The sequence below is a fragment of the Thrips palmi genome, unplaced genomic scaffold, assembly GCF_012932325.1.
Source record: "Thrips palmi isolate BJ-2018 unplaced genomic scaffold, TpBJ-2018v1 HiC_scaffold_10, whole genome shotgun sequence".
Lineage (NCBI taxonomy): Eukaryota > Metazoa > Arthropoda > Insecta > Thysanoptera > Thripidae > Thrips > Thrips palmi.
The window spans coordinates 5,228,348-5,252,171 of record NW_023144621.1 but is presented as its reverse complement, the minus strand read 5'-3'; the positions used below and the strand labels follow the sequence as shown (position 1 = coordinate 5,252,171).

Here is a 23,824-nt window from a genome sequence, read left to right as displayed (position 1 = left end):
AATGCACAAGAACCGGCGGCATTCGCTGACCGCTGCGCTTCCCCTGCGTTCCGCGTCCGTCCGTCCGTCCGTCCGTCCGTCCGTCCGTCTGTCTGTCTGTCTGTCTGTCTGTCTGTCTGTCCGTCCGTCCGTCCGCCTGTCCGTCTTTTCGCGAGTCTCCTCACACTCGCGCGTCAGAAGTAGCAAGTGCAGTGCCGCACGCACGTCGCCGACCAATTAGAACCGGAGCCAATAAGGCCCGTGACGTGGTGACGCGGACGTGACGACGACGTGACTGACAAGGACGTGACGAGGCGCGTGACAGGAGACGAGGGCACGCGTCACGGACGCGTCACGGACACGTGTGCGGCGAACCGCTTTCGCGAACCGACTCGGGGATGGGATGACGTTCAAGTCTAATTCGGGCTCGCTGCTTCATCCTCCTTGCTTTGCTGCGAACCCAAGTCTTGAATGAGCAAGCGCGAGCCCTACACCGTACGCGTCTCGGATTGCTGGCTAGCTAGACGCCACACTGTAGGCTGGGCCATGCCAGCGCCACCGCGCTAACCAATGCAAATTGAACTGTCTGGCGTTCGAATGTTCCAATTCGGAGAACTTTAGTTTCCTCTCAAGGGGTGAGGGTTGTCGACACCCGCGTGATAAAGTGACCCGTGTATCGTCCATCCTCCTGCATTCGGCCCATTCAGAACCACGGCGATTGGACGATCATCGCAAAGTGGACGGTCCATTGTCAAAGATAAAATGCAAACACCAATAAAAGAGACGCGCAATGCTATCGGCTTGATGTGCGGCTGTTTGTGGCCGAATTTGCAGCGACAACAGCGACACTGGGTGTCTTCCACCACTTCACGTGCTGTTGTTGTTCTTGTTGTTGTTTGCGGGACACTGCGCCGTGCACTGCATAGCGGGCGCGCTTACTTTTGTCCTTCCCCAGACTGATTCCGAAAGTCGTTTTCGTCCCACCGTCTCTCTCGCACTCGTGGGGCGTCTTGAGAGAGACAGAGCGACGAAAACGACTCTAAGAATCACTCATGCGGCGTCCCCGTATGTGTGCGAGAGAGACAGAGCGACGAGAGCGTGCCGGCCACACCTGCGTTAGGGGCGGCCCCTCCCGGGCGGAAAAACAAGACGCCTCTCTCGGCCCGCCGCGCAGCACAGTGGGCCAGAAGACCGGTGGAGGCGGCCAAAACTCTAGACGCGTTTTGAGCTCCAGAGTCGCTAAACAGGACTCGAACCGAACGTGTGACCCCACCAATGGATAGCTCTCCGAACGAGGAATCCATTGGTGGGGTCACACGCTCGGTTCGAGTCCCATTTAGCGACTCTGGAGCTCAAAACGCGTACAGAGTTTTGGCCGCCGCCATCGGTCTTCCGGCCCACTGTGCGCAGCACCGCGCCGCGAGACTCCCAGCGCCGCCAAACTCGGATCGATACCGGTCGCGTCCCGCCGAGTCAGCGACGAAGACGAGAAGGAAGCCACCCTGGACGCCCTGCCTCCTACCCGCGACGCGGGGCCGCCCTGTGCTGTTTGCCGCGGACGCCCGAAGACGGCAGCGCCAGGCGGCATCGTCCGAATGTGGCGCCGTGCCGCCGGCCTCAGCGCGCCGCGGTTGGCAGCGCCAGGGCAGCGCCAGGCGGTATCGTCCGAATGTGGCGCCGTGCCGCCGACCTCAGCGCGCCGCGGTTGGCAGCGCCAGGGCAGCGCCAGGCGGTATCGTCCGAATGTGGCGCCGTGCCGCCGACCTCAGCGCGCCGCGGTTGGCAGCGCCGGATCACGGAACAAGTGCATGCTCTAGCAGAAGCCAGCAGGCAGCCGACGCCCGACCGAGCAGACACCATAGCACTCGCTCCGCGCCCCGCAGTGTGAAAGGCAGTTGGCGCCGCGGGCTTCGTTGTTGGCGGTACCCGACCGTGCCACGAGTGTCAGGCCGCGCTGAGGAATCGGTAACTTGTGCTGTCACGTCCCGCTACGTCCCGCACGGCCGTGTCCGCGACCGTCTGAGCGCTACCAGTGTACCGGAGGCCTGGCCGCCCTCTCCCCACTGAGCCTGCCTCGCCTGCGTCCATTTAGATTGAACGCTCGTGTTTTCTTTGGCCGGGAAGTGCGACACTGTGACATCGGCATTGCGTCAAAAGTGGAATTGTGTTGAGTGATAATCCTCTGACCTTTTCGGCCGCGCTGCTCGGCTCCGCTCCGTCGTACCGCCCCCACCCCGCCCCGCCCGCCGTTTGGGCGTTTGTACTTTATTTTTCTCCGCGGCCCGAGTGTCGCTGCACTTTGCCCAACTTATCAGGAATCCGTTTTCTCATACAGCCCCCCGGCTTGATGCTCGATTCTCGTTCCGCTCCATTCAGCGCCGCGACGGGACAGCCCGACAGCGACAGCAGGCCGGCGACTAGTCAACTTTGAGTGGCCCCCCCAGTCACGCAGTCAGTGCCAGTCTGCCAGTCCCCAGTCGAGTTCGAGTCAGTGATCAGGCAGCAGGACCGCGCGCCGCAACCGCACCGTGTCTCAGTCTCAGCCGGTGTCTCGCCTCACGGTACTCATCGCGTGGTGTGTGTGTTCAGGGAGCAGCTTCGAGATGGATTCGGACAACGCGGAGGCCAATGGCAGCCTCATCGTCGTGTCCAACAGGCTGCCGTTCGTGCTCAAGAGGAACGACAAGACCAAGCAGTTGGAGCGGAAAGCCAGGTGAGTGGACTATGGCATAGTCTAGCGCCGCGAGTCGCGACGCAGTAGCGCGCAGCCGCTGCCTCGCGAGTAACCTTGAACTCTAAAAGCAGCGCCGTGCCCTGCACAGCCCTGCACAGCACTGTGCAGTGTGCACAGCCCCCTTGGCTGCAGGGGAGGAGGGGGTGTGGGTGCTGACATGCTTCAGGAACACTCCCTGTGACATGTCCAGCCGTCTCGACTTGGATTTCCCTTGGTATCGGAAATGGAGGGTAAGCCACAAGTGGTCACTTGTTGAGTCTGCTGTGGACCCTGCTGTGCAGTAAGCACAATATCACACCATGACACCCTTTGATTAATTTAAATTTCACTACTGCACATCTTTTTCCGTTTGCTTTTTATTCAGAACAATTTTGATACTACCCAAAAACTCTTTGCATTTCGCATTCTGCATTTAAGATCTCGCTGGGAAAATACTGTGTGGTCAATATCCTTTAACTTGCTGCTAATACAGTACCTCTATTTCAATAGTCCTTGCTTGCTTGGTGAGTCATCGAGTAATCTTTGGCCTTTGGTATGTTTACAAACAAGGCGCCTCCCATTGTATTCTTAATGAAGCTGTGTTAAAAATCCTCAGGTGTTTCGGGGACAATTTTTCCCCTTATATTTAATTCTAGATCATAATAATCATTTTTACTGTTTAATCAAAAGAAAATTGGGTATTATTAATGGACTGCTATTGCCGATGTGAATGTGGTCAGTGCAATCTCAGTGCAATAGCAGATGGACTTGGCAGGCTGCCCAAAAGGCCCAGGATGAGTTACACGTTAGTCATTTCCTTCCTTGGAAATTCAACATTGGAGCATCAAATCATTTTTCATCTCTACAACAAAAATAATTTTTCTCTATTGAAAGTTTGGGAGTTTTTGCTGCTTCACATGCTGGGTATTGTTTAGAAGGGCAGCAGGAAAAAAAAAGCACAGCACTGTTGTATTTCAAAACTAGATGAAGGCAAGGCCAATTTATGCTCCATTAACTACAAACGCTGATAGTGTGGGGTCAAATCCTATCTGATTAAGTGTCAAGGCCAGTTTGATAGTTATTCACAAGCTGAGCAGATGCCAACGTCAAAGTGAACCTAGATTTAGTAAAAGAGAGACTAGATATGCAGAGTGCATTATGGCCTACAAAAGTCTTATCACAATGGCCTTCTGTTTAATGAACTTGTTATGTCTGTGGAAAAGTGTTTTTAATTTTTCAAGTGTCCCTCTTGTCCCATAGTCCAGTATCATTCAATGTCTTATTGTAATAATACGGCCCCTTCAATCCATCTACATCATATTTATCTTAGCTTTGAGGGTAATTGCTTTTGAAGAACTCTTACGCAACATCATGCAGAGGCCACCTGATCAGACCTATTCTGCTTCAGTGGACGTCTTAGGTTGCTGAAATGGGGTCCAATGACCAAATTAGTACAGTCAAGGTCAGGAAACAATCAAGTGACAGTAAAAAGTTTTTAAGTTTGATGGTTCACATCTAGTGAAGTGCATTCACTTCTGCAGGTGATGTTTTCTTTGTCAATGACCACTGCAAATATGAATTAGGTCCATATCTGTGGGTCTGTGTTTAGTGCTGTGTACTTTTTATGTTCTTTCTAAGAAAATTAAATGTTGTTGGAAAAAGATTTTATTTGTTCACATTCCTACATCTTCTTAATGGCCAGGGATTTATTTTTTACTTTAACTGTTCTGCATATTCAACTTTGCTTTTACTTTTTTCAGCCCTGGTGGATTGGTGACTGCAGTTGCACCGGTTGTTGTTCGAGGCAAAGGCTTTTGGGTGGGTTGGCCAGGTATTCACCTTGACGACCCCAATGAGCCTATTCCTGAATCTGATCCAGCTGATCGCACACCAACAGCTGGACTACTCTCTGATAAGGTGAGTTTATATTCTTCTTGTTCTGGGTAACGTCTGGCTTTTCTTTTTTTCTTGACTCTTCTGACAAGTTATATTGTTGTTCTGTAGGTTGTTGCTGTTCACGTCGACCCTGCAGTGTTTGACAGCTACTACAATGGCTGTTGTAACAACACATTTTGGCCTCTGTTCCACTCAATGCCTGACAGAGCATCCTTCAGTGCTGAGCATTGGCGGGTGAGTTTTTAAAAAAGGTGCTGCATAAAAAAGTTAAATATTGAAAAAATATTTTATCTTATTGGCTTTTATTCTGTTTTAGAATTACTATACTGTGAACAAGGAGTTTGCACAGAAGACAGTTGCTGCTCTGGAGAAAGTTTCAAAAGACCAAGGTCCAGAGGCTGGTCCCCCACTAGTCTGGGTCCATGATTATCATTTAATGCTTGCATCAAACTGGATCAGACAAGTTAGTCCCCCCTCTTTTAGGATCTTAATTATTGTTGTTTTATTTCCAGAAATTTATTAATTTTTTTTTTTCAGAGTGCTGAGGAGTTAAACCTCCGATGCAAACTTGGTTTCTTCCTGCACATTCCTTTCCCTCCATGGGATATTTTCCGGTTGTTCCCTTGGTCTGATGAAGTACTTCAAGGAATGCTTGGTGAGTTGCTTGTCATGTGTACCAGTAATGTCGTATTTTTGTAGTCTATAATTCAGCTTCTTTTATTATTTGACATGTAGGTTGTGATATGGTTGGCTTCCATATTGAAGATTATTGCCTTAACTTCGTTGATTGCTGCCAAAGACGCTTAGGTTGCCGAGTTGACCGTAAAAATATGCTGGTAAACTTTATTTCCAAGTAGATTAGTTTTCACACTAGTTTTTCAAAGCTAATTTTTTGTTATTTTTTTCAACAGGTTGAACATGGTGGCCGTACTGTTAGGGTTCGACCTCTACCTATTGGTATTCCATTTGACCGATTTGTGCAGTTGGCACAAAGCGCACCAAGAGTTATCACAGGCTCCACCAAGATTGTTCTTGGTGTCGATCGTCTCGACTACACTAAGGGATTAGTTCACCGTCTGAAGGCATTCGAAATGTTGCTTGAAAAACATCCTGAGCACCGTGAGAAGGTAGGAACAAGCCATTCTGATTTGATAGTTTCTTCTGCTTCATCCAACTATCCTCTGTGTTTTGTCAGAATTTCTCATGAACACAGGCTGTTTTGTTTAGGTGACACTTCTCCAAATATCAGTTCCATCGCGGACAGATGTCAAAGAATATCAGGAGCTGAAGGAAGAAATGGATCAGTTGGTAGGACGCATCAATGGACGTTTCACGACTCCCAACTGGTCTCCTATCAAATACATCTATGGCTGTGTGAGTCAAGATGAATTGGCAGCTTTCTACAGAGATGCATCTGTTGCACTTGTTACACCCCTGAGAGATGGTAAGAGGCTAGAAACTGTTTCTTTTGCTTAATCAATGAAAAGAATTTGCTGGAAATGTTCTTCTGTTTGTCTCTCTTTAGGAATGAATTTGGTGGCCAAAGAATTTGTGGCTTGCCAAATCAATGAACCTCCAGGTGTTTTGATTGTCTCCCCATTTGCTGGAGCTGGTGAAATGATGCATGAGGCTTTAATTTGCAATCCTTATGAAATTGGAGCTGCTGCCGAAGTCATCCACAGAGCACTAACAATGCCTGAAGATGAAAGGCAACTTCGCATGAACTACCTGCGAAGGCGGGAGAAAATCAATGATGTAAATTGCTGGATGAAGTCTTTCTTGAAGGCCATGGGTTCTCTCATTTATGAGGATGGAGAGGAAACTTTACCTACCACAATGCAGCCTGTCACAATGGATGACTTTGAAGAATACTTAGCAAAGTAGGTGACAGCACCAATGCCATTGTTCTGTGAATCAACTTCAGCTCTCAGTGTAGAACCACTGTTAGTGTTCTGCTTTTCTTATGAGCTGCTCGATTTCATTTATAGGTATGTTGGTTCCAAACACAAATTGGCTCTTCTGCTGGATTATGATGGTACATTGGCACCCATTGCTCCACACCCTGACCTGGCTATCCTGCCACCAGAAACACGAAATGTGCTGGAAAGATTATCAAACATGTCAGATGTTTACATAGCCATCATCTCTGGTCGTAATGTCAACAATGTCAAAGAAATGGTGACTTTTTCTCATTTTTTTAAATAGTTAAATTTTTTTGCTTAATGTTTTTTTACAACGTGTGAACTTGACAGGTTGGCATAAATGGAATAACATATGCCGGAAACCATGGACTAGAAATTTTGCACCCTGATGGTAGTAGGTTTGTGCACCCTATGCCTATTGAATTTGAGGGCAAAGTAAGCAATCTCTTGAAGCAATTACAAGAACAGGTATGAGCTTGCTTTAGCCATTTTAAAAAATCTCAGTAGTTGAATCTTATGATTTGATTTTCTGTTTTGTCCCTACTCTTCCATTTTTTCCGTCCTGTTATGTAGGTGTGCAGAGATGGCGCATGGGTTGAAAACAAGGGAGCTCTCTTGACTTTCCACTACCGAGAAACCCCCATTGAGGTGCGTCCTGAGATGGTTTCCAAGGCCAAGCAGCTCATTGAAGACGCCGGGTTCCGAGCTGGCCGGGCCCACTGTGCCATTGAAGCTAAGCCACCAGTGCAGTGGAACAAAGGCCGCGCGTCTCTTTACATCCTGCGCACTGCTTTTGGTGTTGACTGGGAGGAACGAGTGAGAATCATCTATGCTGGAGATGACGTGACTGATGAAGATGCCATGGAGGTATTTATTATTCATCTGCGCAAGATTTTGAGTTAACATCATTTGATTTTGAAAAACTCTAATGTTTTGTACTTTTTTAATTTTTCTAGGCTCTCAAGGGTATGGCTGCCACATTCCGCGTGACATCCTCTCAGATTGTCCGCACTGCAGCAGAGAGACGCCTCCCGAGCACAGACTCTGTTCTCACAATGCTTAAGTGGGTTGAGCGACATCTGAGTCGCCGTAAGCCAAGGGAGCACAACCCAGACAGGAGGAGTCGCAACAACTCTGGCATCAAAATGGAAATGTCAATTCCTGATGTCCGTCGTTCCCCTTCACCCTCCCCATCAGCTGACAGGTATGGCAAGCGCCAGGAAAGACCCTGCACGATGTCTGTAGACCTTGTGTGAAGAATGTAGCTGCTTGTCAAGAGAGTGCTGGTAGGCCTGTTTGGCCTGTAGCACTCATCCCCTTCTCGTTTTGTCTCCTTCGACTGCTTCTGCTAATTCTCTAACTCCTGTCCGCGTAATGACCAATTCCCCAAAGTACCCATTTTTCTTGGAAGCATCAATGTTTTGATGGAGTTGACACCAAAGAAACTGACATCAGTCGGTGGTTAATCCTGTTGGATTTGAAAGCATGACTAGCTGTGATAAACATTTGGGCATGCTTTTGAGCTGAATTTGAATCTCAGACACCAACTCTGGCCCTTAAGTCAAGTGAGCTGCTCAATGATCAAGCCTATGCATCAGTGTTTCGAGTTTGAGTGGACCAAAGTGGGTCTGTTGTGGACCACTTCAAATTTTCACACTAGCACCTTAACGGTTTGTTAGTGACTTAAATGACCAAGAGGGAAGTGGGCTGAAAAATGTGTACACTAGTAAGCAGTTTTGCCTGTTGTGTACACTGAAGAAATTTAAAGCCGTACCCATCAAGAATTTTCACCAGTAGGCACATATGCCTGTGGGTGAAGCCCTCTTCAAAGATCTGAGTTGGCTGCCACCTAAGGAGTTCCTTTTATTTTAATTTTTTTATTTACTAAGACACCTCTGCCTTTATCAAAGGGTTTTGTGCCTCATGAAGATGCCCAGAACACAGTTCTGTGAGCAATGCTCTTGCAGCCAAAAATGGTGACAATCCTGAAGAATGGCAATTTTAAATTGTGTATCACTGAATGTGATTCAACAGAGGCCAACCTTTTATTTGTTTTGACAGAGGCAAGTGTGATATTTGGGAATTCCAATCCCATGCAACGACTCAAAGACTTATTATACGTGCCAATCGCTTTAATGTAGTTCCTTTTGGAAACCGGTCTTTTTTGACCTCTTATGTCAGTGAATACTGACTCCTATCAAATGCTCTAAATGAGATTGATATTTTTGTTTCATTACTTAATCAATTGTTTTTTTGTGTTTTTTTTTGTGTAGTTTTCTTTTGTCTATGAATTGAAATGTGTAGTGTTGGTTTTCAAAGTGTTATAAGGGTTGTTCTCTGCATATCTTGAGGATCTATAATCGCAATGGATGTTCTGCAGGGACGATGAGGAGTTTTACCCTGCCTATGAACAGGCATATGTGGCTGAGGTGTCGCTTTGAGTGAGGCCAAGTTCATCCGGAAGCAGAAGAAGGTCGTCTCCATTTTGTCCAGGTTGAAATGAAAACTCAAAAGAAAATACAAACATGAACTCAACTTCTCTGTAGGTGCTAGTCTTGGTTTGCTATTTCTGTGTGTAGGTTAAACTTTTAAATGTTGTTATTTTTCATGCTATGAGATCATTTGTACTATGAAATAATGTATTCCTGTACAAAACATGTACACAATGATCAGCTCTCAATGTTAGTGAAGACCCATTTTAATTTGCTTTACTGTAAATGCCAATGATAATTAGTACCTCTGGTGAGCTATGTCTTCCACACCAGAAGTTAATACTTTTGGCTCTAGTCTAAAACAGGGAGAATGTAGCTACTCACCTTTTTATCATGCTACTTTGTTATACTTTTTATTATTGAATTTCACCTTATTTTATGAATCATGTATGAATCATATTGTCACTGTGGACTGTGTTGTTATAATTTTGTTTCAAATTCTGTACAATTATTTTTTTGTACCATTTTTGGCAGTGTTTTGTAAGTTTCTGTGTCAGGGGTCAATTTTTATTACTTAATCCTCTGTTCCATTAGCAAATATTTCTCCCGATTAGGATGCCAAGTCCCGGTGTTGTAAAATATCATTCACCATTGCATTTTGTATCTTGCATGAAATGTTACTTTCAGTCAGTTTATTTTCAGTTTGTTTGTTGTCCTTGATGCATGTACTGATATTATCTGTGCACTTCTTTTCATGGTATTCAGGTGATTTGAGTTGAAAGGAATTGAATGATTGTATTGACACTGAACCAATGAAATATTGCAGCTTACATCGTAGTTACATCAAAATTTTTGATTTAATGTGCTATTTTACCTTTTAATGCACTCTTTTGATTTGCCATCATGAATCTTTTTTTAGTGCCAAAGTGTTGTCTCGGTGTAGCAAAATGATTTAATTCCTTAATCTAACTACGACAAAGACTGTCCTGTGATACCAACTGGTTCCAAACACACAAGTGAGGAACCAAAGTTGTCTCAAAAATAAATTACTTTATTTTTTACTGAGAGAGAACTTATGCACATTTTCTAGTTGAAAACTATTATTGCATGAATCTTTGTGTGAATGAAAATTGGAATGAATGAGTGAGTGAGTGACTGGAGAAAATGAAAATATGTAAAAACTAAATAAATCATTGTGAAATGTCTGTTTGATTTCCTTATTTTATTCTGATACATGACACCTCTGAACACCAATATGTGCAAGAACCTCAATGAGGATATACCTATGACTTATCTAGAAAGATCAACTTGAACTATATACTTACTATATGTATATTTTGAGATGAGGGGAACTCATTGGGCGAGTCATAAGGCCAGAACAAAACACAAACATATCCTATAAGAAAGGCTCGCCGCTTGCACAGGAGTCAAGACGTCCAAGCACCTGGCAGATAGGCATCCCCTTCACACTCGGAGCACGCCGGGCTTGCCTACTCGGCCGGCGCTCTCTTCGGGAAGGGGGAGAAGGAGGGGGCTCAGGAGGTGGGGGCGAGGCTCTCGACGTTCTGGCGAAGCAGCTCGTGTGTCTGTCAGCAGGCTGGTCCCGAAGAGTCGTTTCTTCGCTCTCGCTCACTCACGGAGCGTTCCGCAGGGGGTGCGAGAGAGACGCGGAGTCGCTCCGCTCGCAGGACCCCGGGGGCCTAAGGGGGGGCCCTGCCCTGCGACGCGACGCGACGCCCACGCCACGCGCAGCAGTGCAGTCACAGTCGGTGAATCGGAACGTGCCGATGAGTACTTTTGCGCGCCACTGCACCGTGCCCACCCCGTCGTCAGTGCAAGCAGTAGTACCGGATTACGGCCAAGCAGTGCACGCTGAGAGGCCACGCACGGCGTCTCGCCGCCAAGCCGGCCAAGCCGAGGGTGCCGAGGGGAGCCCCCGGGACCAGCCTGCTGGCGCGCTCTAGCGGCGGGCATCTGCACCGCGTTGGGCCCGACTCCAGAATCCACTCCGTCAGCGTCCCGGTCCGCCACCGCTCGACTTCGGCGCAGTGTTTACTTGCCTTCGGCTCCGCCAGCCAGCCTTGAGGACAGCCGTCCGCACGTCGGCGTGTAGGTTAGGACGCCTTGGGTGAGTACTGCCCCCAGGCTTGGCCGTGTCGTGACGGACCGTGGCCCGCTGCTGCACAAATCAGCAGTTGTTGGCATGCTAGGGGCGTGCGTCGCGGTCCACCGTCCTCGCGGCCCGACCCAAAATTAATGTTGACATGACATATCGCCAGTGCATGCAGCAGTGTTGTGGCCTTGACGGCCAGCCGGGGAGGGGAGGGGGCTCTGTCACGCACCGCAACAGGTAGTGGAAATTTTACCTTTAGCTTCTACCCTGTTGACATCTGGGTTGTTGACAACATCTTCGCCACTTTCGCGAAAGTGGCTTTTCTTGACTAGTTCACGTTCCGCCGACGCTCGAAGTTTCAAAAACCAGGCAGCTAAGCTTACGTGGAGTGCCGATAGGCTCAAACAACAAACATAAACATGTATGAGAATTTCAAACCTGGCTCCATGTTTTTGTTTACACTTAACGATCTCGATCGATCAATCGACAGTGGTTCGAGTGTTCTGATCGCGTTTGCCGCCACCGTGTTTTCGGGGAGGGAATGCCCAGAGCCAAAGGTGCACCGGCTCACTGCATGCATAATGCCGTCATGATGTTTTCATAAGAGCCCGAATGATGGGCGGCGTGGGGAAGACGAGGTCGCTTTTCTTCTATCTTTCTTGTTTATGTATTCGGCGCGTTTTTCCAAGTCGCTGCATGATGACTGGGCGTCGCGGACTGTGTCGCAGACGTCCCCCTGTCCCACTCCTACTGTACCGGTGGCGCGGCCGGGCACCACCGGCTGGGTCAAGCGTCAAGCAGACTTTGTCTTTGCCCTTTGCCTTTTTTAGCATTTCTTCGGGGGCCAATTTCTTGCGAGCTGTACATCGTACCGCGCCGTTTGTCGTTACGCTTATTACTGGCGGAACCTTATCTATTTTTCTATTTGCCGGCTTATCCGCGTTCAAAGTAGCATAAACAGTGAGGTGACTGAAGGAAGTAGTATCCTATTCCTATCTTATCTCGTGGCATGGCCCCACACACCGATGCTGCGGCAACGTGACAGCGCGACTCGCCTCCACCTCGCCTCACCGGCAACTGGCCACACAGTGCAAGGTGCGACCCTCGGTGCGCCTCGGGCAGCCTTAGGCGAACTTTAAGTCTCAGCGCGTGTTCGCGTCTTGACTCCCACCCCGCCGTGCCCCGCCGTTCGACGAGGAGTGATAAGCTAGTGAACTCCTGGCGGACTAGTCAGTCCCGTCGGATTCGCTTGGCAGGCACACGAGGTGTCACGAGTGAGAAAGTGACAACTAGAGCCCTAGAGCCCTATTCGTGCGCGCCGGGCCTCTTGGAGTGACGCGCTCGTGGCCTGTCAGGCGGGGAATCGACCTTTTGGTGAGCGTTGGCCACGTTATACAGAGGATGTCTTACTTACGAAAATCGATGTCCTAAGTCGCTTATCCTTTGCGTTTCCTTATCGTTTGTAACAGTCTCCGTTTGAGGGGACACGGGGACACAAAATTACATAAAGTTTGTCAAGTAAGGACGTTTTGCCTGACAAAGCCAACCGTCTTGTGATAGGACAATGACCTCACAAAATCCGGACGCGACTGGGCTGCAGTGTCGAGACACTGAAGGTCCGAAGGTCTAGACACCCTCTGAGTCCATTTGCTTCCCTTGGCCCGTCATCGAGCTGGCAATTAAAAAATATAATCCTGTTTGAAATTAGTTATGTCTGCGCCCGATTTGATCGGCCCTTCTAATCAGCCAGGCGGGCATTCGCTTCGCAGCGTCGGGTTCTTATCGCTTTGCTTATCTCCAGACATTGCGGGAAGAGTTCAAAGTGAAGCGACTTGGGTTTGTTTTGCGTTTGTCCGCCAATTTTATTAGTATTTTTGGTTGTTTTTGTTGCAGTTTGGTTCGGAAATGCTGTGCCGCCGTGAGTGCCTGGCGAGGTGGCCGCGGTGGGGCCGCTGGCCGCGCCCTGCCGGTCGACTGGGGCACCACGCCGTCCGCGCCGCCTCCACCGCCTCCACCGCCCCCGCCACCCCCGCCGGCTCCGAGCGCGGGGAGGCCTACGTGCACATGAAGAGCACCATCCCGCTGCTGACCGAGACCATCGGCCAAGTGCTGCAGCGGACGGCGGCCAAGTACCCCGAGCGCGTCGCCGTGGCATCGCACTACCAGAACCAGAAGATCACCTTCAACGACCTCCTCAAGAAGGTGGGGTGCCCGACCTGCCCGCCGTCCTGGCCGTCGACAAGTTGGGTCGTCAATGCCTAAAGGTTTTGGTGTGTTCCAGGCGGACAGGCTCGCGGCGGGACTGCTGGCCCTGGGGCTGTCCAAGGGCGACCGTGTGGCCATGTGGGGGCCCAACTCGCTGGAGTGGGTGCTCGTCAAGCTCGCCGTGGCCAGGGCGGGCCTGGTTCTCGTGAGTACCTTGCAGGGCGCGGGTTCGACTACCGCCAGGACCCTCACTTATCTCGCCATTTGGAAACCCAGGTGACGCTGAACCCCGCGTACCAGGCCAGCGAGCTGGGCCACTGCCTGCGCAAGGTGCGCGCCAAGGGACTCATCTGCAACCACACGTTCAAGACGCAGAACTACCACAAGCTGATGCTGGAGGTGGCGCCAGAGATCGCCACCAGCACGCCAGGCAACATCCGCAGCGACAGCCTGCCCGACTTCAAGGCCCTCGTCACCATCACCAACGAGCTGCTGCCGTCAGTTCCACGAGAAGCGTCTGTTACTGTTCTGCCGAAAGTATTATCGTTCTCTGACGTGGCTGCTCTCCTGTTGCAGGGGCTCGCTGAGGCTGTCCGAGGCCATCGCCGCCGGCACGGACAAGGGCGTCAGGGAGGTGCGCGAGCGGCAGGGCGACGTGGACCCCTTCGACATCGTGGAGATCCAGTTCACGTCGGTGGGCAGCACTCCTTTTCTATTATCAATACTTCACGATAGTGCAAAGTGAACACGTTTTAATTAGCGTAACACACATCTCAGGGCACGACGGGCTCCCCGAAGGCAGCCATGCTGACGCACCACAACGTGGTGAACAACGCCCACTTCCACAACCTGCGGCGGTACACCACCGGCAGTCCCAAGGTAGGACGGCGCCAGGGCGGCAGCGCCTTCGTGCGTGGAGGCGGAGCGAGTCCACGCGGTGGACGGTCTAATGTGATTACCCTGCCAGTAATGAACGGTGTGGGCTGTCCCAGAACCACGACCTGGTGTGCTCGCTGGTGCCCTTCTTCCACGTGTTCGCCAGCGTCATCGGCATCCTGGCGTGCGTCGAGGCCGGCGACACGCTCGTCATCGCGGCGCCGCACTATGAGCCGGGGCCCGTCTACGAGGCCATCAAGGCCCAAAAGTGAGAATCAGAATTCCTACAAGCAAATTCTCACTTTTCTGGTATTATTATGTTCATGTTTTACTCGCGTGTTTTATTTCAGGCCGACCGTCATGTTCGGCGCCCCCACCATGTTCGTCGACCTGCTGCAGGAGCTGGAGCGTCACGGCAACCAGGGCTTCGAGTCCATCGACATGCTGTTCTCCGGGGCGGCCATCGCCACCGTGGACCTCCTCAACAAGATCAAGAAAGTCCTGCCGCAGGCCGCGCTGCGGGTGAGCTTAAAAGAAGTGCACCGCCCGGGAATCGAACCCGGGTCGAAAGAATGGGAATCTTCCATGATACCACTACACCAGCGGTGCCGCCTGGGAGGGGGAGCGCGCAAGAGGATTGTGTTTGCGCGCGGCGAGTGGGAGGGGGGAGCGGAGCGGCACCGGAAGGAGGAGTGGGGAGGTGCGCCGTGCACGTGCGCAGTGCAGCGGATGGAGCGGAGCGCGGAGCGGCATGGAGGCGAGTACAGTGCGTTCGCGTCCTCCGCGCCTTGCTGCCTTGTTGCCTTGCCTTGCCCGGCCCCGCGCGGACTGTACCGGCGGATGAGGGAATTCCGGGCGCTTCGCTCACATCGCGACAGCACCACAGTCGCAGGACTCTACACAGGGTCAACCTGCAGGGATGAGAAGTTAGAGGACGCGTTTACTTATCCTTCGTATCATCGTATCCTGAATGTTGTTGTTGTTTGCAGCAAGGATACGGCATGACGGAGACGAGCCCGGCCACTTTCACCATTCCCTACGAGGTGGACGATCCGAACCGGGTCCTGTCCTACGTGGGCCAGTTGCTGCCCCACCTTGAGGTGAGTCTAGGCAGTCTAGCGGGCGGTAGCCCACTTATCGGTCACTGACCCGCCCCTTTGACGTCAGAGACCCGTTTCCGACTCCCACTTGCCACCCATATTTACATATTTTTCCCGCCTTTTTTTTGCCAATAAAATTTTTACATTGCTATTGTTGTGCTTTTTGCAGGCCAAAGTCATCGACCCCAACGGCAAGACAGTGCCGTTCGGCGAGCGCGGCGAACTGTGCATCCGTGGCTACGCCACCTGCAAGGGCTACTGGGACGACCTGGAGAAGACTCGCGAGCTCATCGACGAGCAGGGCTGGCTGAGGACGGGGTGAGTGGAGTCAGTTGCTCGTGCCAACGTCTGACTCATTGTTTACAGTAATTTTTCTAATGTTTTTGCGACTCTCGGTTGCCCGCAGGGATCAGTTCGTCCTGGAGGAGGACGGCTACGCGCGCATCGTCGGCCGCATCAAGGAGCTGATCATCCGCGGCGGCGAGAACATCGCCCCTAAGGAGGTGGAGTCTGCTCTGTCCATGCACCCCGCCGTCCTGGAGGCCACGGTGAGTTACTAGGGTCCTAAAGTGTGCTGCAGGACTCCAAGTCACGTCAGTCACCTCCAGACCGTGGTCCTCCCGACTGCTCGGCCCGAACTGTTGCAAAATTTGATTTGTGTGTGTGTGTGTGGGGGGGGGGGGGGTCCCCTCTGGTCGAACTGAAGGTTGCTGATGACGTCTTCCCTGCCCAGTTTGCGTGAGGCAGCAACTAAAAATAAAAGATCCCGACTTGTCTCATTTTCATTCTTATTGCGGGCGTCAAGTGCGGAGTATCTGCGCGAAGCGGCGTGGTCAGGCGTGGCCTTACCCCGTGCTCCCGCCGCGCATCCGCCGGGAATACTCCCTGCGCTCTGGCCGGGTGGAAGTCCCAAGCTGTAACAGGAAATGAATTTGTTTCAGGTGTACGGTGTCCCTGATGAAAGAATGGGTGAGGAAATTGCCGCAGCCATTCGACTAAAAGATCCAGCAGTTACCATTACTCTTCAAGAGATGAAGGCATTCTTGAAAGGAAAGGTAAAACTTGTTTGTTTCTTCTTAGAAAAGATGTTTGATTTGATAGATTGTGCAACAAAGGTTAACAGCTCAACAATCTCATCATTGAACCATTGTTTGTTTCAGGTTGCCCACTACAAAGTTCCGAAATATCTAGATGTGATGCCAGACTTTCCGAAGAACCCTTCAGGCAAAATCCAAAAGTTCAAGCTACAAAACGCCTTCATTGAGAGAATGAAAAAGTAAATGTTTTCAAGGCATTCAATTTTATGTAATTTGATCAACTGTGATGGACCTCTTGAAGGGCAATCTTCGTGTGCAAATACCTCAATTTCAAGTGTTTTTTTTAAATGTGATATTAGTATTATTTTTATATATTTTTACTGAAATTGTGTTACATGTATATCCTTGTGTGATTGTGTCTGTGTGACTGAAATAAGAGTATGCTCAAAAGTATTGTTTGCAAATAAATGTGACAGGAATTGATCTCCTTAGTAATGAGAAGATTTTTTTATTAACCCAATCTGACCCATGATAGACACAAGTATTGTGGCGACTCTTTCTGAATGAGAAAAATTCCCATGATCCCTAGGGATGAGCAACCTTTGAATTGAATGGACAGTGGATGGGGGAATATTGCGTTGTCAGTCCGACCAACAGGACTATCCTCCTGACGCAAATATTTTACTGAAGTTTCTGAAGCGAGTTAAGCGGTCAAACGAAAAGTGCCGAAAGGAGACGGTATTCGAATGACTAAGCATGTGTTTCCTCGGAAACAAATCTCCAAAACACGACGGGTTTAATCCCGACTGGGGAGAGGAAGGTGGGTCCGCATTGTTGGCAGTCGACGCTGCGCCCTCTACAACGCAACCACCATGGAACTCCTCCCGGGCAGGAGGCCATGACACCGTAAACAAAAACTGATGCCTTTCCTTTCCCGCCCAATGTAAAGCCCTGCCGCCTCCACGGCCATCCCCGGCCCGGCGCGCAGTGCGCAGCGTGGACGGAGCGCCCGCGAGGTAGGCAGCCCAACGTACTCGCACGCGTTGCGAGTTGCGCTTTGTGTGCCGTGCCATTACCATTCAGGGCTCTGTTGCCATTGATGGCCGGACCATAAATGATCGCTGTTCGTCATCCCGTCGCCTTGCCGCCATGCCTCTCCCCCAGATGCGTGTTTGACGGGCAGCGAGTGGGGGGCATGGCCGGTCCCCGCCCGGGGCCACCATGACGGCGCCGCGCGTCGACCCGGTCCCCGAGCACCCCGACGATGGAGGGCCGCCCCCCGAGGCCGCCGCGGCCGACGTCGAGGAACGTGCAGGGCTCGCCGACGTCCGTCTCGTGCACGGCGACGGGCCGCGGCGGCCTCGCGTCCACGACGGCGTCTGCGGTGCCGCTGCCGACGTCCGTGGACCTGCTCTTGACCAGGGGCTCGCGGCCGGGCTCCGTGGCGGCCCCCAACGCCAGCCGCAGGGCCAGCGTGGTGTCTGGCGGCAGCAGGACCACCACCAGGTGACCTGTGACACCAAGCACTTTGGACGAGGGGAAGGTCATCTCTTCACGACCGAGGACTGCTGTGGCAGGTCGCGACGCTCGGCTCGGGAGCGCTCGGCGCCGCCCGCGGCCACGTCGCCGGCGGGGTCCTTCCGACAGACCCAGCTTGAACGCGCCCGCCAGGACAGCGGCATCGGCAGCAGCCTCGCCAGCCAGCCCGCCAGCCAAGTCAGCCACGGCAGCCAGGACCTCGGCCAGGGCGGCCCGCCCCCGCAGGACCCGCAGGACCAGCAGCGGCTCGGCAGGGGGCTGTTCGGCGACGAGACCAGTCTGGGGTGCAGCTACCGGCCCACGCTGCGCCGCTCGCACCCGCGGACCTCCGCGCTGTTCTCCAAAGCGCGGACGCCGTCGGGCACCTCGCGGACGAGCACTGCTGCAGCTGCTGCCGCACCACCGCAGGGCCGCGCCTTGAACAGCGAGGTAGGGGCCGCCTTCAACCTCGCTTCACAAACCTCGTCGGTTGCTGATACCCTTCGGCGTAGGGGGTGGTAGGCAGTGTCGCCGGTTCGGCCCGCGCGGCCTCCACGACCTCGACGGCGAGGAGGTCGGCCGCGGAGTCTGCGCGCCCAAGCGCCGTGTCTGCAGAGGACGTCGGGAAGGGCGAGGCGGCGCGGCCGCGCTACAAGAACATCCAGGGCGACGACAGCAGCGCTGCGTGCTCCGGAAGGCCGCTGACAGGTTTGCCTTCAAGAAGGTCCTTTTGATGGCCTCGTTGTGCCCTCGTACTGAAGGGTATCCGGTCTGGCTTCCAGCGAAACCCGCAGCCGAGCCAGCAGCCCAGCCCCAGGGTGCAGTTGCTAACGGCGAACCCAAGGCTCCGGCCGACGCCGACGAGACCACCGACGTCATCCTGACCGTAGACGACGAGGACGCCGACGTGGAAGTGGTCGCTAGCAGTAAGGACCCTTTTCACGCTAGGTTGCGCTCGGCTCACGACAAAATATAGGCTTTACGACTTTTTAACCTCGGCACAGGCGACCACGCCGACCTGGTGCAGCGGATGTCGAAAGGCCTGTTGGCCCGGGGAGGCTCGACGGCGACGTGCAGCTCGGCGCACTCCAGCGGCATGCTGGCCGTGCCCGCCGTGCCCGCCAAGCCAAGGGGCATCTTCGGGGAGGACACGAGCGCCACGTGCCACCAGACGACGGCGGCCTCGCCCAGCACGCCGCGCGTCGCCGAGGAGGCGTCCCTGATGGCGTCCAAGCACACCGTCGGCGACACCGGCGCCGTGGGCGCGGCCTCGGAGCACGGCGCCGTCAGCCCTGGCGGCACGCTAGGGCGCGGCGACAGCGGCCAGGAGCTGGCCAAGGCTAAGAACGAGAAGGGGGGCAAGTCCAGCAGCGCCCTGGGCGAGGTCGAGCGGAGCGTGTGCCTGGACCAGGAAGACGCGCGGGACGAGGCCGGGGACGCGACGAGGTCGGAGGCCAACGTGGCCGACGAGGGAGTGCAGGAGGCCGAGGCCGAGGTCACCATCGTCGCGGACGCCGCCGAGGCCACGGCGACGCTCCCTGAGGTCACCGCGCTCGCAGATGACCCACTGCCCGAGGCCGACCTCCCGGACATGCCGCCCCAAGCCCCGGACATCGCGGAGGAGTCGGATTTCATGACGGGCGACGAGGGAGTGACGGACACGGAGGAGGAGGGCGACGAGGGCGCGGCGTACGCGACAGCAGACGAGCGTGATGACGAGCAGGACCAGGAGGCGGGAGAGGAGACCGCGGTCGTCAAGGCTGAGCCCGTGCTGGAGAAGGACTTCGACAAGGGCGGCGTGGGGGTCAAGTTCGGGGCCGTCGTGGACGCCATGCCGCCCGCCAACGAGCAGCAGGACGAGCAGGGCATGCTGGACGAGGCCGAGGCCGCGGCACCGGAACGCGTGGCGGAGCTCAAGAGCGAGTGCCTGTCGCAGCCGCGGACGCCGGTGGCCGCGAGCTCCGAACGCGTGCCTGCTCAAGCCGAGGCCGCTGAACCGGAAGCCCAAAGGACCGCAGAATCTGAATCCAAAATGCAGACTGCACCGGAAATCTCGCGCGAAGCTGTGACCCCGGAGGAGCCGCCCGGAGAGTCTGCTGCCGCTGGTGCGGTGGAAGACGTCAAGATCTTCAAAAGCGAGTGCTTGTCGACACAGCCCTCCACGCTGCCCACGAGCTCCGAGCGGGTTCCGGGGCCGGCCGAACCAGACGCAACGGAGCCTACGAAACCGGAAGCAGAGCCGGAAGCAGTTCCGGAAACGACACCGGAGGTCGAACTGCGGGCTGCACCGGAAAGTGAGATTGATGCTGTACTGGAAAGTGGTCCTGAGACTGTGCCGGAAGAAGTGGTTGCTGCCCCTGAAGGCACGCTGCAAGTGGCACCGGAAGACGCACCAGAAGAGGTACCGGAAGAGGCACTGGAAGTGGCACGGGAAGAGGCACCGGAAGTGGCACGGGAAGAGGCACCGGAAGTGGCACCCGAAGACGCACCGGAAGACGCACCGGAAGACGCACCGGAAGTGGCACCGGAAGTGCCACCGGAGGTCATACAGGAAGAAGTACCGGTAGTGACACCGGAGGTCGCGATGCAGACCATCAAAAGCGAGTGCTTGTCTCAGCCTCGAGGCACGGCGCCAACGAGTTCGGAACACGTCCCGGAAACCGACGAACCGGAAGTCATTCTGGAAGCTGAACTCGAAGCTGTTCCGGAAACAGATGAAACGGAGGCTGAACAGGAAGAGGCTGTCCCGGAAAGCGCGGCTGAATCGGATATTAATTTGGCCGCCGGACCACTTCCTGCCGTACCGGAAGCCGGCGAGCCGGAAGTTGGTGAACCGGAAGCTGACAAACCCGAGGCTGGTGTACCAGAAGTTGCCAAACCGGAGGCCGGGGAGCCGGAGGTTGCTGAACCGGAAGCTGGTGGACCGGAAGTAGGCGAACCGGAAGCTAGCGAGCCGGAAGTAGGTGAACCGGAAGCAGAGGCGGAGCAGCCGATGCAGCGCTTTAAGAGTGAGTGTCTGCCGCCGCCGCAGCGGTCCACGGCGCCGGCCAGCGCGGAGCACGTGCCCGTCAGACTCGACGACGCCGCCGCCCCGCCGCAGACCGAGATCCAGGAGGTGCCCATCGGGGACTCGGACAGCGGCAAGGGTGACTCCGTGACCGACATCGACGTGGCCGAAGCAGAGGCCGAGGCGGCCGAACCGGCGCCAGATGAAGCACTCCCTGAAGTACGTCCAGTGCCAACAGAACACGCACCAACGGAACTAGCACCAACGGAACAACTGCCAACAGAACAAGCTCCGGCAGAACAAGCGCCAGAGCAAGCACCACCAGGAGACGCCCCACCAGCAGCCCTGCCCGCTGACGACGTTGACGAGGCTACCCCGTCGAGCCAAGCTGAACCTCAAGCTCCGTTCGAAGCCTCAGATGAAGCACCCGACACCACCCCGGAGACAGCACCTCCAGAAGAACTGCCGGCCGAGGACGCCGTCGGCCTGGAGGCAAAACCGCCGAGCGAAATGAAAGCTCCCCCTGAAGCTCCAGCCGAGGCAACGCCACAAACGACGCCTGAAATGCAGGCCTCTGTGAGGAAGGCGCCTTACAACAGCGAGTGCTTACGAACAGTCCTACCACCTGCTGATGACGTCGCCCAAGAAATCGCACCCACCGCGTCTGCCCATAGCGCTCCCCAGAGTCCTGCCAAGACTGCTGCCCAAAGTCCAGCCAAAAGTGCTCCCCAGAGCGCTGCGCAAACCGCTGCCCAAAGCACAGCCCCAAGTCCTGCCGAAAGTGCTGCCCAAAGTCCCGTCCAAAGTGCTGTGCTCAGCCCCGCTAAAAGCGCCACCAAAAGTGGGGTACCTAGCGCCGCACACAGCGCCCCTATGAGCGCTTCTCCCAGCGCCCCTGCCGATCTGGGAGGCGGAGATGAACAAGTAGGGAAACCGGAAGAGGGCCCTGGTGAGCCGGACCAGTCTGCCGACGGCAGGGCCGAGGTGGACGCCGTGGACGCCGTGGAGCGCCGCCTGCAGCAGCTGCGCCAGGGCCCCGCCTACGACTCCACCTGCCTGCCCGCGTCGCTGCTCGCCACCAGGGACGCGTCTCGGCACGCGGCGCCCGAGCCGGAACTGGACGCACCGGACGCACCGGAACCAGCACCGGAAGTGCACGGCGACGCAGTGCCGCCGGAGGGAGCTAGCCTCCCTGTACCGGAACCGGGTTCGGTTCCGGGTTCGCCGAAACCCCGAGGGCTGCCCGAGGCGCAGGACAGTCCGGTACGCGTGTCGCCGCCCGCCAGCATCACCGTCAGCCCGCCGCCCGCCACCGAAAAGGCCGAGGGCGACGTCGGCGTCCTCGCGACGTCAGCGACCCTCCTGGCGCCGCCCAGCGAGCCCGAGTTGCCGTCGCCGCCGTCAGCCGGGGGAGTGGCGGCCGCCGCGGACGACGCGCCGCGCCCCACCCTCAAGAGCGAGTGCCTGTCCAGCCGCCGCAAGGACGGCGCCGTCGCTGGCGGTCAAGGCCGTGGCCAAGGCCGCGAAGGCCGAGATGCAGCAGGGCTGCGGTGGGCCAGCTCCGCGGAACGCGCGACAGCCGTGTCCGCCCCCACCTCACTCGCGTCCACCGGCGCGTCCACCGGGACGCCAGGGACTCAGCGGGTCCCCGACGACGGCGACGTGGAGCACCCCGTCATGCGGCGGGACACGCCGTTCCCTCCGCTGGCCGTGGTGGTGAACGAGAACGGCCGCTTGCTCTCCATGCCGGCCGGCGACGCCCTGGCGGAGGAGCCCGAGGACGATGACGTGCGAGACGACGTCCTGCCTGGCGGCCCCGGTGGCGGTCCCTCCGCATCGGGCGAGCAATCTGCCCTCGGGGGACCCACGTTCTGCACCTGCGAGGACGCGGCGACGCGCGCGGCCGCGGCGCGGGCGGCGGGGACCTACTCGGCGGGGACCTACACGCCGCGGCCCGGCGACAGGCTGCGGCGGTGCTCCAACTGCGGCGAGGTTGGTGGTTCAAACCCCGACACCGCGCTCCTTTTTACTGCTGTTGACTCCATCCCTGCCCCTGTCGCAGGAGTGGGCCTCGGTGCTGTCCGTCATGGACGCGGCGGCGCGGCGGCGCTCCGTGCTGGCCAGGACCATGGAGGCCTGCGAGCGCGAGCTGGGCCCACTGCACGCCACGCTGCGCCGCCTACACGAGAAGGTGGGGGCCATCGTCCTGGGCCGCCCAGGCATGCCCTCCAGGCCGCGCCCTTCACTCGAGTGTGGCTCACGCCGCTTGCGCCGCTTGCGCAGATCCGCGCCCTGGACCTGCCCGAGCTGGCGCCGCCCCCACCGCGACGCACCGCCAGCCTGCAGTCCGCCACCGCGGGACTCAAGCGGGCCAGGTAGACGACGACGACGACGACGGCCTGGGTGTCATCGCGGCGCCGCCACCCCCGTGTTGATACCAATCCGTCGGCCAGGTCCACGACGGCCATCCGGGCCCGCCAGGAGGCCGCGAGCGCCACGACGCCCTGCCCGTACTGCGGCCTGCAGCTGGTGCCCGAGGCCGACCTGTCGCCACTCGCCCGCATGCACATCCTACTGGCGCAACGACGCCAGGAGCCCTCCGAGCCCTCCGAGCCCTCCGACGAAGACCTGCACCGCGAGGACCACCAGGACCAGTTCTAGGCAAGGGCCTTGCAAAGGGCGCACCTCGGACTTGAATTTTTACAGTGCCCTGACCGTCCCCGTTGCTCGGTTCAAGGAGTCTGCCGGCGTTCCTCCTCGAGGCCGTCACCGCCGTGCTCCTGCCCGAATGCTGCCCTCCAGCCCCGAGTACCGCACCGGACAAAATGCTACCAATTCCCGTCTTGTCATTCCACCCCTACCCCTTTCCCGCGAGTTCCCAGTAATTTTTTTTTGTCTTTCGCTTTACATTTTTAGCGTTTACAGTGCGCTGGCAATTACTCGCAGTAACGAGACGGTATAGTGCACGTGTGAACCGGCGTGGCGTGGCGTGGCGTGGAGGGTTGGGCGAGGGGGTTGGGGAGGGC

At 55.2% G+C, this 23,824-nt stretch overlaps 3 protein-coding genes and 1 non-coding gene across 5 annotated transcripts; 3 read left to right on the top strand and 1 right to left on the bottom strand.

Moving 5' to 3' along the window:
* Positions 1-1,817: 1,817 nt before the first annotated feature.
* LOC117645456 (alpha,alpha-trehalose-phosphate synthase [UDP-forming]) lies at positions 1,818-10,132 on the top strand. The gene is made up of 15 exons (XM_034385668.1): positions 1,818-1,944; positions 2,315-2,692; positions 4,453-4,609; positions 4,697-4,822; positions 4,905-5,051; positions 5,126-5,243; positions 5,324-5,424; positions 5,500-5,715; positions 5,816-6,032; positions 6,114-6,468; positions 6,577-6,766; positions 6,841-6,978; positions 7,084-7,377; positions 7,467-7,714; positions 8,891-10,132. Exons 2-15 carry the CDS (start codon positions 2,583-2,585, stop codon positions 8,949-8,951), a joined length of 2,478 nt encoding a protein of 825 aa, XP_034241559.1. The 5' UTR covers positions 1,818-1,944; positions 2,315-2,582; the 3' UTR covers positions 8,952-10,132.
* Positions 10,133-10,924: 792 nt separating this feature from the next.
* LOC117645466 (medium-chain acyl-CoA ligase ACSF2, mitochondrial-like) lies at positions 10,925-16,768 on the top strand. Of its 2 annotated transcripts, none has more exons than XM_034385694.1 (13): positions 10,925-11,070; positions 12,949-13,257; positions 13,337-13,465; positions 13,537-13,757; positions 13,837-13,954; positions 14,038-14,139; positions 14,253-14,404; positions 14,487-14,658; positions 15,126-15,236; positions 15,406-15,554; positions 15,643-15,784; positions 16,178-16,291; positions 16,397-16,768. In XM_034385694.1, exons 2-13 carry the CDS (start codon positions 12,961-12,963, stop codon positions 16,514-16,516), a joined length of 1,827 nt encoding a protein of 608 aa, XP_034241585.1. In that variant the 5' UTR covers positions 10,925-11,070; positions 12,949-12,960; the 3' UTR covers positions 16,517-16,768. The 2 variants fall into 2 exon arrangements, with proteins under 2 accessions (XP_034241585.1, XP_034241574.1); XM_034385683.1 differs by lacking the exon at positions 10,925-11,070 and adding an exon at positions 12,178-12,429.
* On the bottom strand, positions 14,675-14,745 carry Trnag-ccc. The gene has a single exon. It is a non-coding gene; the product is annotated as a tRNA-Gly (tRNA).
* Positions 16,769-17,494: 726 nt separating the features above from the next.
* On the top strand, positions 17,495-23,459 carry LOC117654495 (fibrous sheath CABYR-binding protein-like). The gene is made up of 8 exons (XM_034401162.1): positions 17,495-17,582; positions 18,574-18,717; positions 18,796-19,076; positions 19,119-19,926; positions 20,506-21,800; positions 22,861-22,989; positions 23,082-23,173; positions 23,252-23,459. The coding sequence occupies exons 1-8, from the start codon at positions 17,495-17,497 to the stop codon at positions 23,457-23,459; spliced, it is 3,045 nt and encodes a 1,014-aa protein (XP_034257053.1).
* The last annotated feature ends 365 nt before the right edge of the window (positions 23,460-23,824 follow it).

Bases quoted from the DNA above. Each gene is read 5' to 3' on its own strand.
- LOC117645456 (XM_034385668.1), top strand. From the start codon at position 2,583: ATGGATTCGGACAACGCGGAGGCCAATGGCAGCCTCATCGTCGTGTCC. The intron at 2,693-4,452 runs GTGAGTGGACTA...TACTTTTTTCAG, and splicing joins CAGTTGGAGCGGAAAGCCAG to CCCTGGTGGATTGGTGACTG. The intron at 7,378-7,466 runs GTATTTATTATT...TAATTTTTCTAG, and splicing joins CTGATGAAGATGCCATGGAG to GCTCTCAAGGGTATGGCTGC.
- LOC117645466 (XM_034385694.1), top strand. From the start codon at position 12,961: ATGCTGTGCCGCCGTGAGTGCCTGGCGAGGTGGCCGCGGTGGGGCCGC. The intron at 13,466-13,536 runs GTGAGTACCTTG...TTGGAAACCCAG, and splicing joins CCAGGGCGGGCCTGGTTCTC to GTGACGCTGAACCCCGCGTA. The intron at 14,140-14,252 runs GTAGGACGGCGC...GGGCTGTCCCAG, and splicing joins ACACCACCGGCAGTCCCAAG to AACCACGACCTGGTGTGCTC.
- LOC117654495 (XM_034401162.1), top strand. From the start codon at position 17,495: ATGACGGCGCCGCGCGTCGACCCGGTCCCCGAGCACCCCGACGATGGA. The intron at 22,990-23,081 runs GTGGGGGCCATC...CCGCTTGCGCAG, and splicing joins TGCGCCGCCTACACGAGAAG to ATCCGCGCCCTGGACCTGCC. The intron at 23,174-23,251 runs GTAGACGACGAC...TCCGTCGGCCAG, and splicing joins GCGGGACTCAAGCGGGCCAG to GTCCACGACGGCCATCCGGG.